The 13,443-nt window shown below is 40.7% G+C and overlaps 1 protein-coding gene across 8 annotated transcripts in view; it reads left to right on the top strand.

Annotated features, from left to right (window-relative positions):
- HDAC4 (histone deacetylase 4) overlaps positions 1–13,443 on the top strand; it is a 428,143-nt gene that overhangs the window by 210,973 nt on the left and 203,727 nt on the right. For all 8 annotated transcript variants that reach the window (XM_050969402.1, XM_050969401.1, XM_050969399.1 and 5 more), the window contains one exon: positions 7,363–7,607. In XM_050969402.1, the coding sequence (XP_050825359.1) occupies positions 7,363–7,607 (245 nt within the window). The remainder of the gene's footprint in view (positions 1–7,362; positions 7,608–13,443) is intronic.

Genomic DNA, 13,443 nt, shown 5'->3' with positions numbered 1-13,443 from the left:
AAATAGGATGAAATTCAACAAGGACAAATGCAAAGTACTCCACTTGGGAAGCAACAGTCAGTTGCACACATACAAAATGGGAAATGACTGCCTACGAAGGAGTTCTGCAGAAAGGGATCTGGGCAGGTCATAGTGAGGACCACAAGCTAAATACGAGTCAACAGTGTAACACTGTTGCAAAAAAAGCAAATATTCTGGGTTGTATTCGCAGGAGTGTTGTAAGCAAGACATGGAAGGTAATTCTTCCGCTCTACTCCATGCTGATTAGGCCTCACTGAAGTATTGTGTCCAGTTCTGGGCTCCACATTTCGGGAAAGATGTGAACAAATTGGAGAAAGTCCAGAGAAGAGCAACAAAAATGGTTAAAGGTCTGGAAAACATGACCTATGAGGGAAGTTTGAAAAAACTGGATTTGTTTAGTCTGGAAAAGAGAAGACTGAGAGGGGACATAACAGTTTTCAAGTACATAAAAGCTTTTATGGGCAGGGAGGGGGGTGCCAGGGGAATTGTTCTTCTTAACTTCTGAGGTTAGGACAAGAAGCAATGGACTTAAATTGCAGCAAGGTAGGTTTCTGTTGGACATTAAGAAAAACTTCCTAACTGTCGGAGTGCTTAAGCACGGGAATAAATTGCCTAGGGAGGTTGTGGAATCACCATCATTGGAGATTTTTAATAGCAGGTTAGACAAACACCTGTCAGGGATGGTCTAGACAATACTTAGTCCTGCCATGATGGCAGGGGACTGGACTAGATGACCTTTTGAGGTCCCTGCCAGTCTTATGATTCTATGCCTATCTGTTTACCTGTTATACACAGTCTTTAACTTAGAATCAGCCATACAAACATCTGCTGTTGTAAGTGGTTCACAAATGATCACTGAACTCCAACAAAGAGATTCTTAGGTTCATCTAGCTTTGTGATGATGCCTGCATTTGAAACAGGATACTATCTCTATGCAGCAGTTAGTGGCAAACAACTGTGTGTGAAACTACAGAGTGTAATGATCTGTCATTTTCACAAGCCTGATGTTCTATGAGAAATTTGCTACAGTATGTTCCAGGGCACAGACAAGGTTCTAGTGGTGGCTGTTTTCCTTTTTTGTGCTTCTGGATCTGGAGAGGAATGTGGGGGAGTGGAAAAAAAATGGAGCAGGGAAAAAGTCAGGAAGGAAAACAATAAAAGTGGCGGGAGCAAGTTGTAGAATGAAAAATAGCGCTTCCAGCAATCTGACCTTTTGCTTTAAAAAAAAAAAAAAAGTCTTCTGCATAGTGTGAATATGTGGGCAGGCTTAAAACAAACCAAAGGAAGTATTTTTTCACACAACCTGTGGAACTCCTTGCCAGAGGCTGTTGTGAAGGCCAGTCTGTAACAGGGTTCAAAAAAGAATTAGATAAATTTGTGGAGGATAAGTACATTAATGGCTGTTAGCCAGGATGGACAGGGATGGTGTCCCTAGCCTCTGTTTGCCAGAAGCTTGGACTGGGTGATGGGATGGGTCACTTGATTACCTGTTCTGTTCATTCCCTCTGGGGCACCTGGCACTGGCCACTGTGGGTAGAGAGGATACTGGGGTAGATGGACCTTTTGGTCTGACCCAGTGCGGCCGTTCTTATGTTCTTCTATGGGAAACCTCTAGGAACAGGTTGGTTCTGCAGAAAGTGGTTCTGGTGATTCATTAGCTAAAACACTCTCTGAGTCTCTAATGCTTGGTGCTGGATAATTACTTTTTGCTCATGTAAACTCCCATAATACCTTCATCTGGAGACGTTCTCATATATATAATACAAGTAACTTCATATGCTAAACTACATTTTTGTGTGGTAAACAATTGCTACATTCCACCTTGGAAGTGGCTGCATTTCACTAACGGTGTCAATCATGTCATCTCTGTTCCTATATATAGTTTGGATATCAGCTTATGTGAAACACTTTTTTGACCTGCTCATCATGTCACAGGTCAAATTTAGGCAAATTGAAAACTTTGCTTACAAAAAAAATCCAGCATATCTCTATTCCCACTCACACTATGGCCTTGTGCAAAGTCTTTCTTCCCTGTCTTAATTTTCATACTGTAATTTACTTTGTTTCAATGGTTTCTACTTCCAAATGTACCCCCAAAATAGTCTCTGCTCCCTTGCAGAGTGTGCTAGTTTTGAAGGGATGGATAAGAGCTTGCTTTTCCCAGACAAAGCCTTGCTTTTGACAAATGTCTAAACAGTTCTGGTGGTGGAGCACCTCAGCCTAAGCCAAGCTTCCACCCCCTTCATATTCTTCTTTAGTTGTCATCTGTAGACCTTTCCCATGCAGCTCACCTATACACAGGAATCTCTTCCTGAACCCGTCCACTATTCCTCCACGTTCCCCCTTTTAAATGCAAGACTAAAAATTCCTAGAAGCAATCATCTTCCCTTTTAAAAAAAAAAAAAAAAAAAGGGAGGGGAAGAAAAATGGTTTCCATTCATTTCTTCAAGGGTGTTTCATTGGAGCAGCACATCATGTGAAAGACAGCATTGTCTGCGTAGCTATCACAATCAAAAAATATCGAATCTAAGGCTGTCCATGCAACGTTACTGCTGTCAGCTTGTACATTTGCATTACAGTACAGTTTTTTACATAGATTACCACATTTTTTTTAACCAGATGAGGAGTTGGAAACCTTCTCAGAGCATAAGCAGAGCACTGTTTTTTCCTCCAGTTTACCTGATTATGTGCAAAGTCAGGGTCCATAAAATCCTCACATAGGAGAAGGTCCAGATATCACAGAACCAATCATCAGGGCTCACTGCAGTTTCCTTTCCCATATTTATGGGGGGCTGAGAAGTCAATAACTACCTGGGAACTCAGCCCTAGAGGTCTCACTTTTAGGTGGGGTGGCACAACCAGGCTCCAGAACAGTTCATCTACTCTCTGATGTCCTGTATTACACAGGCCGTAGAATTTCAACCGTTTATCCCTGTAATTACCTCAATCAGTTGTGTTTAACTAAAGCATGTGTTCCAGAAAGGTGTCCAGTTTTGATCTGAAGACACACAAATTGAAGAGTCCACCACTTCCCTTGGTAGTTTATTCCAGTAGGTATTCACCCTCACTGTTAAACATTTGTGCCTTATTTCTAATTTGAATTTGTCTGGCTTTGGCTTCCAGCCGTTGGTTCTCATGTCTGTCTCTGCTAGATTAAAAAGCCTTTACGCAGTATTTTATCTCTGTGATGGTACCTAAACACTGTAATTCACGTCAGTTCTTGATCATCTTGTTGAGAAGCTGGACAAATTGAGCACTCAAAGGGCATTTCAACCCAGTGGGATAATGCACCCTACAAGCATGTGGTATCTAAAGCGCACTAGCATGTTGTATATTAATTGGTCTGTGTAGACCCTGCTGGTGTTCCCTGAAGGTTCCCTACTGTATGTTGAGTACTGCTCTCTAGGGAACCTTCACAGTGTTATGAGCAGGGTCTACATGAGCCAATTAATGCACAACATGTTAGTGCCCTTTTGATATTACACCCTCACCCACAGTCCGTAGAGCGTATTACGCCACCTTGCAGACAAGTCCTAAGTTTCTCACTGTAAGACAGCCCTCAAATTCTGTTTGTGGCTTTTTTTCTGCACCCGCTCCAATTTTTCAACATCCTTTTTAAATGTGACACCAGAAGTGAGCACAGCATTCCAGTAATGGTCTTATCAATGCCATATACAGAGTTAAAATCACCTCTCTGTTTCTCTTCACTGATCCCCTGTTTATACATCCAAGGATTGTGTTAACCGTTTTTGCCACAGCTTTGCATTGCTTGTCCACTATGACCTCTACATCCTTTTCTGAGTGATGGTTTTCCAGGATATAGTTCCTCATTCTGTAGATGTGGCCTGGATTCTTTGTTCCTAGCTGTCTGACCTTGCACTTAGCTGTATTCAGATGTATTTTATGTGAATGGGGTTAGCTTACCAAGCAATCCAGATCACTGTGAATGACTGTCTTATCCTTCTCGTTATTTGCCATTCCTTCAATATTTACTTTCAGTAGTGGTTTTATATTTACTTCCAGATAATTGATAAAAATATTGAAGAACATTAAGCCTATGGAAGCCCAATAGTAACACTCGTATTTGATGATGAAGGGTATTTATTTGTGAATGGTATTTCCAGGGTATTTGTTATGTTAATGGCCTAATAGAGTTTTGGAGTGAGAGCTGGCAGTCCATCATGTCAGATATGACAAGACCAGTGTGGAGAGACAGAGAGAGGAAGAGTACTGGGGTGAAAGTAGGCTGTTATGGGCCGGTACGGCGTACCGGTGAGAAGTGGTCGCTGGTACCGGCACGTACGCAGCCAGTGTCAAAGTACTGCTCTGGATCCTTTTAAATCGCTGCCGGAACCCTGGGTGGCGTGGGTCAGGCAGCGCGGATAGAGTGGCTAGGGGAGGCCGACCCCCAGCCCTTTCCCTTCTGCCCGAGGCCCCACCCTTTCCAGGGGCCCAGAGTCAGGCCCCTGTACCAGTAAATCTTCTATGCTACTTTCACCCCGAAGAGTACATTTTAAAAGATCATTTGTGTACAGAAAACTCCTCTTAACATTGCTCAGTGGGGCATTCAGAACAAAACCCTAACTTAGTATTTATATTTTATAGATATTTGCAGATGACATTTAAGGACACATCAGTTTAAAGAACATCAAAGTCAACTTGTTCTGCAGCCATGTCTCACTTCCATAGGGGAAGTGACTGATATAAAACCCATAGTTAAGCAACCAGCCTTTAAGTAGAATTTCAGTTGAATCTTGCATAAAATGAAAGCTTTCATTTGAGATATTAGTTGACGTTTCCTTATATTGTATGACAGTTACCTTTCTGGTAGCCAGCATCTCACTTAGAATGATTAGCGAGCTGGCTGTTTTACTTACGATGGAATAATTTATATCGTTTTTTGCTAGACCCACACCCCAATTTGTTTCTAAGAACAGTTTGCCCTTCTATGTTAATCATGACATTGTCCATCTTTTAATTTGTTTTAATACTTGTTGGGTGTGGGAGTGTCATCTTCATGCCTCAGTTCTCATCAGGTCCCGTCAAATAGTTTCTGACTCAAACTCTGTCATATGGGCAAAAACAAAGCCCTGTTTATTTTCTATAGAGAACATGTAAGCAGTCAAATATTGCAGTCCACGTGAGTCAAATTTGCTATCAAAGATTCTTTGAGTCATTTTTAAATGATTTCGCCTATCCCTTTTTGAGCTAGTTCAGTCAGAGCTGTGACTGCTTCTTAGGCAGAGAAAAAAAAAAAGTCATGTAAAGAAATTTACAAGAAGGTGACCTGCTATACACATCTCCGTTCCTTTATTGAACATTATTAAGGCTGCGATTTAGTCATGAAGGGCATGGCAGTTCCGGATTCTGTGACTTTACCGGACCTCTGTGACTTCTTCAAATTCAGCTGTCAGGGACTGGAGATGGGGCTGGAGGCGAGACTGTGCGCCCTTGCCCTGCAACTGGCTGGAAGCAGACAGGACCCTGCATCCCCTGTCCTGTGGCTTATGCCCAGGGGCTTCAGCGGGGTCCATGCACCCCACCCTCTGGCTGCGGCTGGGCTGGGCAAGGACTGCTGCCAGGGCCACACACCCCTGTCTTGCAGCCAGCTCCAGAGCGGAGGCTGTGCACCCCCTCCCCTGATGCCCCAACCCCATGGTTTCCAGCGGGGGCTGTGTACCCCGGCACCACATTTTTATACTTCGATAATTTGACAAACATTTTGTTAGCACAAGTGTTTTCCAAGATGTTGTGTGTTCTAATTGTAGATAAATGTAGTAAATCATTTTGAAAAGGAATAAGGATTTTTTTGTAAAGTTAAATGTACATATATTTTTATCATTTTTTAACAAATATGGCTTTTCATATAAATATAAACATCTCAGAGGAGATACTGAGTTTCCTTGTGGAGCAAAACATTAAAAATACAACAAATATAAACAGCTGTAATATTTAGTACAGAATTAGAATTTTGGTTGCAATTTTGAATATTTAGATGATAGTGGATGGTTGTGGTTGTAAACGGAAAAACAATGGAAATATATTGATTGAGATCAGTGTTGCTGCAGTGTTTTCACTGAACACCTGTCCTGTTTGCTTCTTTATGAAAAGTTCCCAGAGAAATGCTCTTTGTGTAGCCAAATAACTAACTCCTTAATACGCCAAGTATTCAAGTATATTTTTATATCCTCTTTATCCCTGGATCCTGATTATTTAAAGGCTTATCTCCAAACAGATGCTACACTGTACCAAGGGGCATAATGTGGCATTTCTAGGTATCCATTTGCTTTAGAACCCCTGCCTTAGCTGCTAGTACACTGAGCTGTGTTTAGTGCTTCTCTGTTACACTACAGTTTTTCCCCTGTGGAAAGGGAGTTTTCTTGGGACCTCTCCTATCTTCACCTGAAATTTGAATTTTTCCCGTTTCCTTGTAAATTTTTGGCCACAATTATATCCCACAGAATAGATTTCATTTAGCAGCTTGCATTAAGTCTGTAATAATATTAATACCCTACCTAGCTCTGTCTTTAGATCTTTTCATCTTTAGATCGCAAAGCACTTTAAAAAGGTCAATATCATCTTCTTTTGTAGATGGGGAAACTGAGGCATCAGGAAGGAGGTTACTTAGGCAGCATCACCCATCAGAACAGTGAAAGTCAGGAATTGACCTCAGGTCTCCAGTCTAGTACTCTGTGCACTAGGTTTCCCATTCCAGAAGCAGATTAATATGAATTTCTCACCTAGTGTGCAGCTCCTATGATGATGTTAAACAGTGGGTCCTCTTTAGGGTTGCCAGGTGTAATGTTTTCAACCGGAATGCCTGGTTGAAAAGGGACCCTGGTGGTTCCAGTCACCCGCCATTAGAAGTCCAGTTGGCGGGGCCAGCAGACTCCCTACCTGGTTCCACGCAGCTTCCTGGAAACGATGACATGTCCCTTGGCTCTTAGGTGTAGGCGTGGCCAGATGGGCTCCACAGGCTGCCTGAGCACCAGCTCCGCAGCTCCCATTGACTAGGAACTGCAGCCAATGGGAGCTGCGGGGGTCGATGCCAGTGGGCGGAGGCAGCATGCACTGCACAGAGCTGCCTCGGAGCAGGAGGGACATGTTGACGCCTCCGGGGAGATGCCAGAGGTAAATGCTGACCAGAGCCCACACCCCTCATCTCCTCCTGTACCCAACCACATACCCCAGCGGTTGTATGTCCTTTTGCAATATGAAATATAAGAGAGATGACGTTTTTGATTCAGGTATTGTGGTTCCTGAAAGCCTTCTAAAAGCCAAAGCTAAATTCACTATTGAACAGGGAATAGGCTGATCGCTTTTCGTTTTTTTCTTTTGCAGTTGATGTGAACACAGCACTGCCCTTGCAAGTTGCACCAACTTCAGTCCCCATGGATCTCCGCTTGGACCACCAGTTTTCCATGCCAGTGACGGAACCTACACTCCGAGAACAGCAGCTCCAGCAGGAACTCCTGGCTCTCAAACAAAAACAACAAATTCAGAGACAAATCCTTATAGCCGAGTTCCAGAGGCAGCATGAGCAGCTCTCCCGTCAGCATGAGGCCCAGCTCCATGAACATATAAAAGTAAGTGATTGAAACAGCTGTGAGAGGTGTGTAGAAATACTAATTTAACAAAAAATGCTCTAAATGTAGGCGGATTTGTTTGGAAGACGGAGAAGCAGTGGGACTGGTAACCCCTGTTTAGAGAGCCATATGTGTAGGTTTGATACAGAGAACCAAGTACCACATTTTTAACAATGAGAGATTAAATTTAGATTCCGGTCTCCTAGGTCCTTATCTAGGCACCTAAATAAGTGGCCTGACTTTCAGAAGTGCTGAATTGCCCAACTACTCCCATCAACCCACTTATATAGAGGCCTAAGTGTGGATTTAGGAGCCTGCATTTAGGATTTCATTTTTGAAAAATCTTGGCCTACATAAAGAAAGAGAGAGCCCCTTTTATTGCCGATATGGCTATTGAGAATAGAACTTGTAGGAGACCAATGTTACTGTTCTGCCTAATATCTAAATGTAAAAGTGCACTTATAAGTTAGTGACCATAGGTGCTAGGTTGAGGGAAAATATTGTGTATGTGATAGGATTCCAAAAGTATTCCCACCTGATGGATCCTTTATATAGCCAATATACGTAACATTCTGTAAGAAAGTTAAACGAAGGGTTAGGTTTGAATGTAAACATCTGAGATTGGGATATTAGAGTCTATATTCAGTCATTGCAGTTTATCTTCCTAGGGCTTGTAAACTCTTTGAGGTAGGGACTGTGTGCGCTTTGGTATTTTAGCAAAGCCTAGCACAAATGTGGTGCTTTTATAATGATGGATCATATTTCCTATTAACTGCAGAGGAAACAGCCGGAGTAAGGGGTGCTGAATAGAGGAGCATTAATTAATTTGATTAATGTTACAAATTTGCTGTTAGAATGGACTGAACACGTTGTCCATTGCACATCTGCAAGTTATAAAGCAGTCCTCTGGATATTATCTCCTCCAGAGCAGCACAAAAGCACATGCAGGGTGGGGAAGAGGAAGGGGGAGAGAGGGGGAGGAGAAGTGTGTGTGGTGTGCCTTTCAATATTAAGTGCACGTTAACCTCTACCCTCATGTTTTAAACTGCTCTGTCAAACAGAATGAAAGCTAACATAACAAATGGAAGTAGGAGGTACGGTTTGGAAGATTGCTGTTGCACAGTGAAAATGTTAAACATTATATAAATATTCAGTGTAACAGAGTATTGCTATGGTAACATCAGTTTTCCTCTCAAAGGGGAGTTAGAACTGCACAGGGTAAATAGTGTTGATGTAACGTTAAAAAGTGATTGGACTCTGAATCTTATATAACTTTTTCATATATAACCTTTCTTTTTAAAGGTTAAGTGCTGTATTATATTTACAGACTGTCTAAACACTAGAAAAGACCTGTGTTAATTACTGTCCATTGTAACATAATTGACTTAAGTTGTCAGCAATAATACCTAAGAAACTGAAGATTTAGTGCCAGCTGTTGTGTGGCTCATCAGCACTGTGCATGCGTTTGTGTGGTTTTAAGAACATAATCTCTTTAGGGCAGGGACTGTTATTTACCATGTATATGTACCGTGTCTAGCACAGTAAGGCCTAATCTGGGTGTTTGTTGCCTTTGGGTGTTACCACAATGTAAATGTTAAATAATGGTACTGTCAGTACCACAGTACTGACCTTCAGCACAGACTTAAATTGCACTCCGGGTTTCTGAGCATGAAAAATGCTGCTCATTCTGAACTGTACAAAAGGTATGGTGGTTGTCAGGTGTCAGGCGGAGACATTCCTGCTAGTAACTTAATTATAAGGCCATTAATAATAATCTTAAAAACAACAACATATCACATGGAACCTCCAAAATTAATGTATATATTGAATGTATCTTGAAAAAGTGCATCTTCTGATTTGTATAAAATTTGTGTTTGACTTCAGTAAAAGTCTACGATTGAGCACAGATTGAAAAAGCTAGTTCATTTAAACCAAACTCTACTAATGTCATAATCATTATTTTCAGTTTTGGCATGTTTTTATTGCATTGTTAATAATTCAACCTACGTTTAAAAATACTTGATATTTAATAAAATGGGTGAATTAACCTTGGAAAACTGGCAACTGTATTTATTCCAACCATCATTATAGTTATATGAGTTTTCATTCAAGAGCTTGAATGAAACACAGAACCTCATGCTTGATCTCTGCCCAAAGATAACGGTAGTGGTTGCAATTTATTTTTATTGTTGTTGAGCTGTTTTGGAGCATAGGACATATGGAGCAGGGGGTGGGGGTGGGGGAATGCTCATCCCATTTTTTAAAAATAAAGCAAACAACCAACCTTGCAGCCAAAACAGAGAAGCTAGTTGTGAGCTGAAAGGTAAAACTTGGCATAGAAATAGCCCTGTTTGAAGGGGTGGTGCCCGTCCTTTTTTCAGAGGAAATAAGTTTTGATTTGAAAATCATGCTTAGCATGTGCAGGAGAGTTCTGTTATACTGTAGTGTGTAAGGAAGGGTCTACTGTCCATGTGTGTGCATAACTATATCTTAGTTGCATAATGAAAGTTCTAGTCAGGTCCAGGTAGAGATTCCCTTTATGACCCTTACTTTTTGCTCTAGTGACTGAACCTTTTGCACTGTAGACATATCTGATTCATGGCATGACAGTTAGGAGTTCTGAGCATAAATTAGCATTGTTTGCTATGAGTACGTCTGCACTATGAGCTGGAAGTGTAAATTCCAGTTTGAGTGGACATACCCACGCTAGCTCTGATTGAGGTAGCACGCTAAAAAGAGAGTGTGGTTGTGGGGGGCAGAGGCCAGCCATTCTGAATTCGTACCTGTCCAAGATACTAAGCGTGTATTTGGGTGGCTAGCCCTTCCCACTGCTTGCATCACTGTGACATCTCTCTCTGTGTTTAGCATGTTAGCTCTATCAGTGGGTATGTCCATTTAAGCTGGAATTTACACCGCCAGCTCAAAATGGAGATATACCTTATGTTTTATGGTATCATATTATTTAAGAGATTATGGAATTGTAGAAGTGTCTATTTTCAACATGTTTAATGTTAGAGTAAAACCTCAACAAGCTAGTTCAGAGATCCTTAAATTGTTCCATACCTTGGAGGTTAGAGCATTGGCCTTGTAAATTAGGGTCCTCAGTTCAAATCTCCATTGGGCCTTGTGGAAACTTTTGTTTGTGTCTTGTTTGTATAGCAGAATGGTTCTTCACAGAGGGTGTGAAAGATCCCAGAATCAAACGCTGACAGGCCACCTTGGTGCATGTGATGTTTCAAGTAAAATAAGGTGAAGGTTATTCTCAGAAAGGATTATTAACCATTGAAACAGATTACTAAAGCATGTATTGATTTCTCCATCTCTTGTACTCATTAAACCAAGACGTCTTTCTAAAAGATAGACAAGTAGTTCAGCCACAAGTCATTGAACTGGATGTAGGATGTTATTGCAGGAGATCAGACAAGATGATAATAATAGTGACTTCTGGTCTTAAAATCTATGCCGTTTCAATGGAGCAAGCAAAGTATGTGATACTTGCTCATTCACATCATCTGCCACATCATCCTACTTTTGGTGTTAATTTTATCGCTTTCTTAATTCAGCTTAACAGACACATTTAGCGATTGTCTCTTTCCTGGATTTGCAAGATAATGTGAATGCAAATAATGTTTTTGCAGAGGATCTTCTTTATCATTCAAACTCTTCCTATTCTTGTATCCATGAGACAAAATAAATGTTTCATTCAATGTTATACAACATGGGCCTTAAAAATGAAAATTAAAAAGCTGTATTAGTTTTTTTAAAGAAGGAAGGCTGACCATGCCCAAACTTATTAGGCTCACTCGCATAATTTAGAGAGACCAAGACAAACATCAGATCAATGCGGAATGGGAAGTTTTTGATATCACTCTGGATTGTGTTCTGCTGAGATAAAAGGTCCCCTCAAATTGGACCACATGCATGTGTTAAGTTAATCCTTCTATATGGGATAAAGTAAGAGTCAGCCCTGCCTATTTCTTGCTTATTCCTAGGAGCACATCATTTTCTCACCTTCCACTTGGGAATTCAGAATTATTAAGTAGACTGTTGTAGAAGGTTGGACTTGGGACTGTGGGGTGTCTCTATTCAATGCTGGAAAAAGTGCTGGATCTGAATAATTTACGAAATATGTTGAAATTAGATGAAAGGTCTTTTTTTCCAACCTTCAGTTTAGGTATTATGTTTCTAACTGCACAGAGGTGGAGGGTTTGAAGAGACCACAAACAGAAGCAGAAACAGTAAGAAAGGGTTACATGTTCACACTTAACTTTGGTTTTTCGTGACTTTTAGGTTCTATTAGTGCAGGGGTTCTCAATCTATTTCTTTCTGAGCTGTCATAAACAGATGGTTAAGGGTTAATGCCTCTTACCTGTAAAGGGTTAAAAAGTTCACCTAGCCTAGCTAACACCTGACCAGAGGAACCAATGGGGGAACAAGATGTTTCAAAAGGAAGGAGGGAAGTTTTTCCTTTGTTTAGAGTTTCAGTTTCAGCCGGAGTGAGGAAGATCAAGGAACCAGCTTCTTATAAGAGTAGTAAGTTTTAGAAAGGAATAAATAAGTTTGTTTATTTCTTTGTAACCTGTCTTATGCAATTAGAGGTAGAATCAAATTGGGTATTTGGGTATTATTTTTTTTGTGTAACTAAATTTGTGCCCAGGGGAACATCCTCTGTGTTTTGAATCTGTTGTCTGTGAGAGTAGCTGGTATGCTAATCTCTCCTGGAGGGTTTTCTTTTATCTTTCTTTTTTTAATTAAAAGCCTTTTTTCTTAATACCTGATTGATTTTTCCTTGTTTTTAGATCCAAGGGAATTGGATCTGAACTCACCAGGGATTGGTGGGGGATGGTTAATTTCTCCTTGTTTTAAGATCCATGGGGTTTGGATCTGTGTTCACCAGGGAATTGGTGAAGTCCCTCAAGGCTACCCAGGGAGAGGAAGGTTTTGGGGGGACAGGGAGTGATCCAGACACTGAAATTTCTGGATGGTGGCAGAGTTACCAGATCTAAGCTAGTAATTAAGCTTAGAAGTGTCCATACAGGTCCCCACATCTGTACCCTAAAGTTCAGAGTAGGGAAGGAATCTTGACATGAGCCGCCCCCCTCCCATGCTATAAAAGCTCCAGGGCCCACCTGTGTCACAATAATGGGTTTTCTTACATTGTAGTGGGGTAATAAGTTGCCCGTCTGGGTAAATCTGCAAAGCCCACTTAACCCTGTGCCAGCAGGATCAACTGCTACTAATAGGATTCAGTATTTAAAGCAAACATTACCAGTCTATTGCAGGAAGTTTAGAAATATTACCAGAAAAACTGTGCATATTAAACGGATTGATGGCATCCTATGGATTGATAGAAAAAGCACTTATTTGATTATGTAATTATGCAGATAGGAAGTTTTCAATAAAAATATAATCAGATAGACTGAAAATATCTTCTTCTGTTCTAGAAGGCTGGGCAACTAATTAGTTTTGTTTTATTTTTTGACTATTATGCCAGATGCAGGTACAAAATACACTTTTTAAAAATAACTAAGCATTGATTTACTCAGGCAATGAAGCCTTTGAAATAGTTTAGGGAAAAACACTCATTTTGAATGGACAAATGTTTAAATATTATAAAGCTTGCAATATGGACAGGCAGAAATCCATGAAATTGTTTCATATCTTTCTATGCAGGGAGGAGATAATCATGGCTTTGAATCTGCTTTTGAGGTTTTCTTTCCAGTTTTCAAGTTGACTATATTCAGAAGTACATTTTAGTATTTCATGTAATTTTATTTTCTGTAAGTAATAACTACTGAGCTATGGCTGTCCTGAGAATAACGATGAGTTGGATTAC

Source organism: Gopherus flavomarginatus, chromosome 10 (genome assembly GCF_025201925.1).
Source record: "Gopherus flavomarginatus isolate rGopFla2 chromosome 10, rGopFla2.mat.asm, whole genome shotgun sequence".
Classification (NCBI taxonomy): Eukaryota; Metazoa; Chordata; order Testudines; family Testudinidae; genus Gopherus; species Gopherus flavomarginatus.
This window is presented reverse-complemented; position numbering and strand designations above follow the sequence as displayed.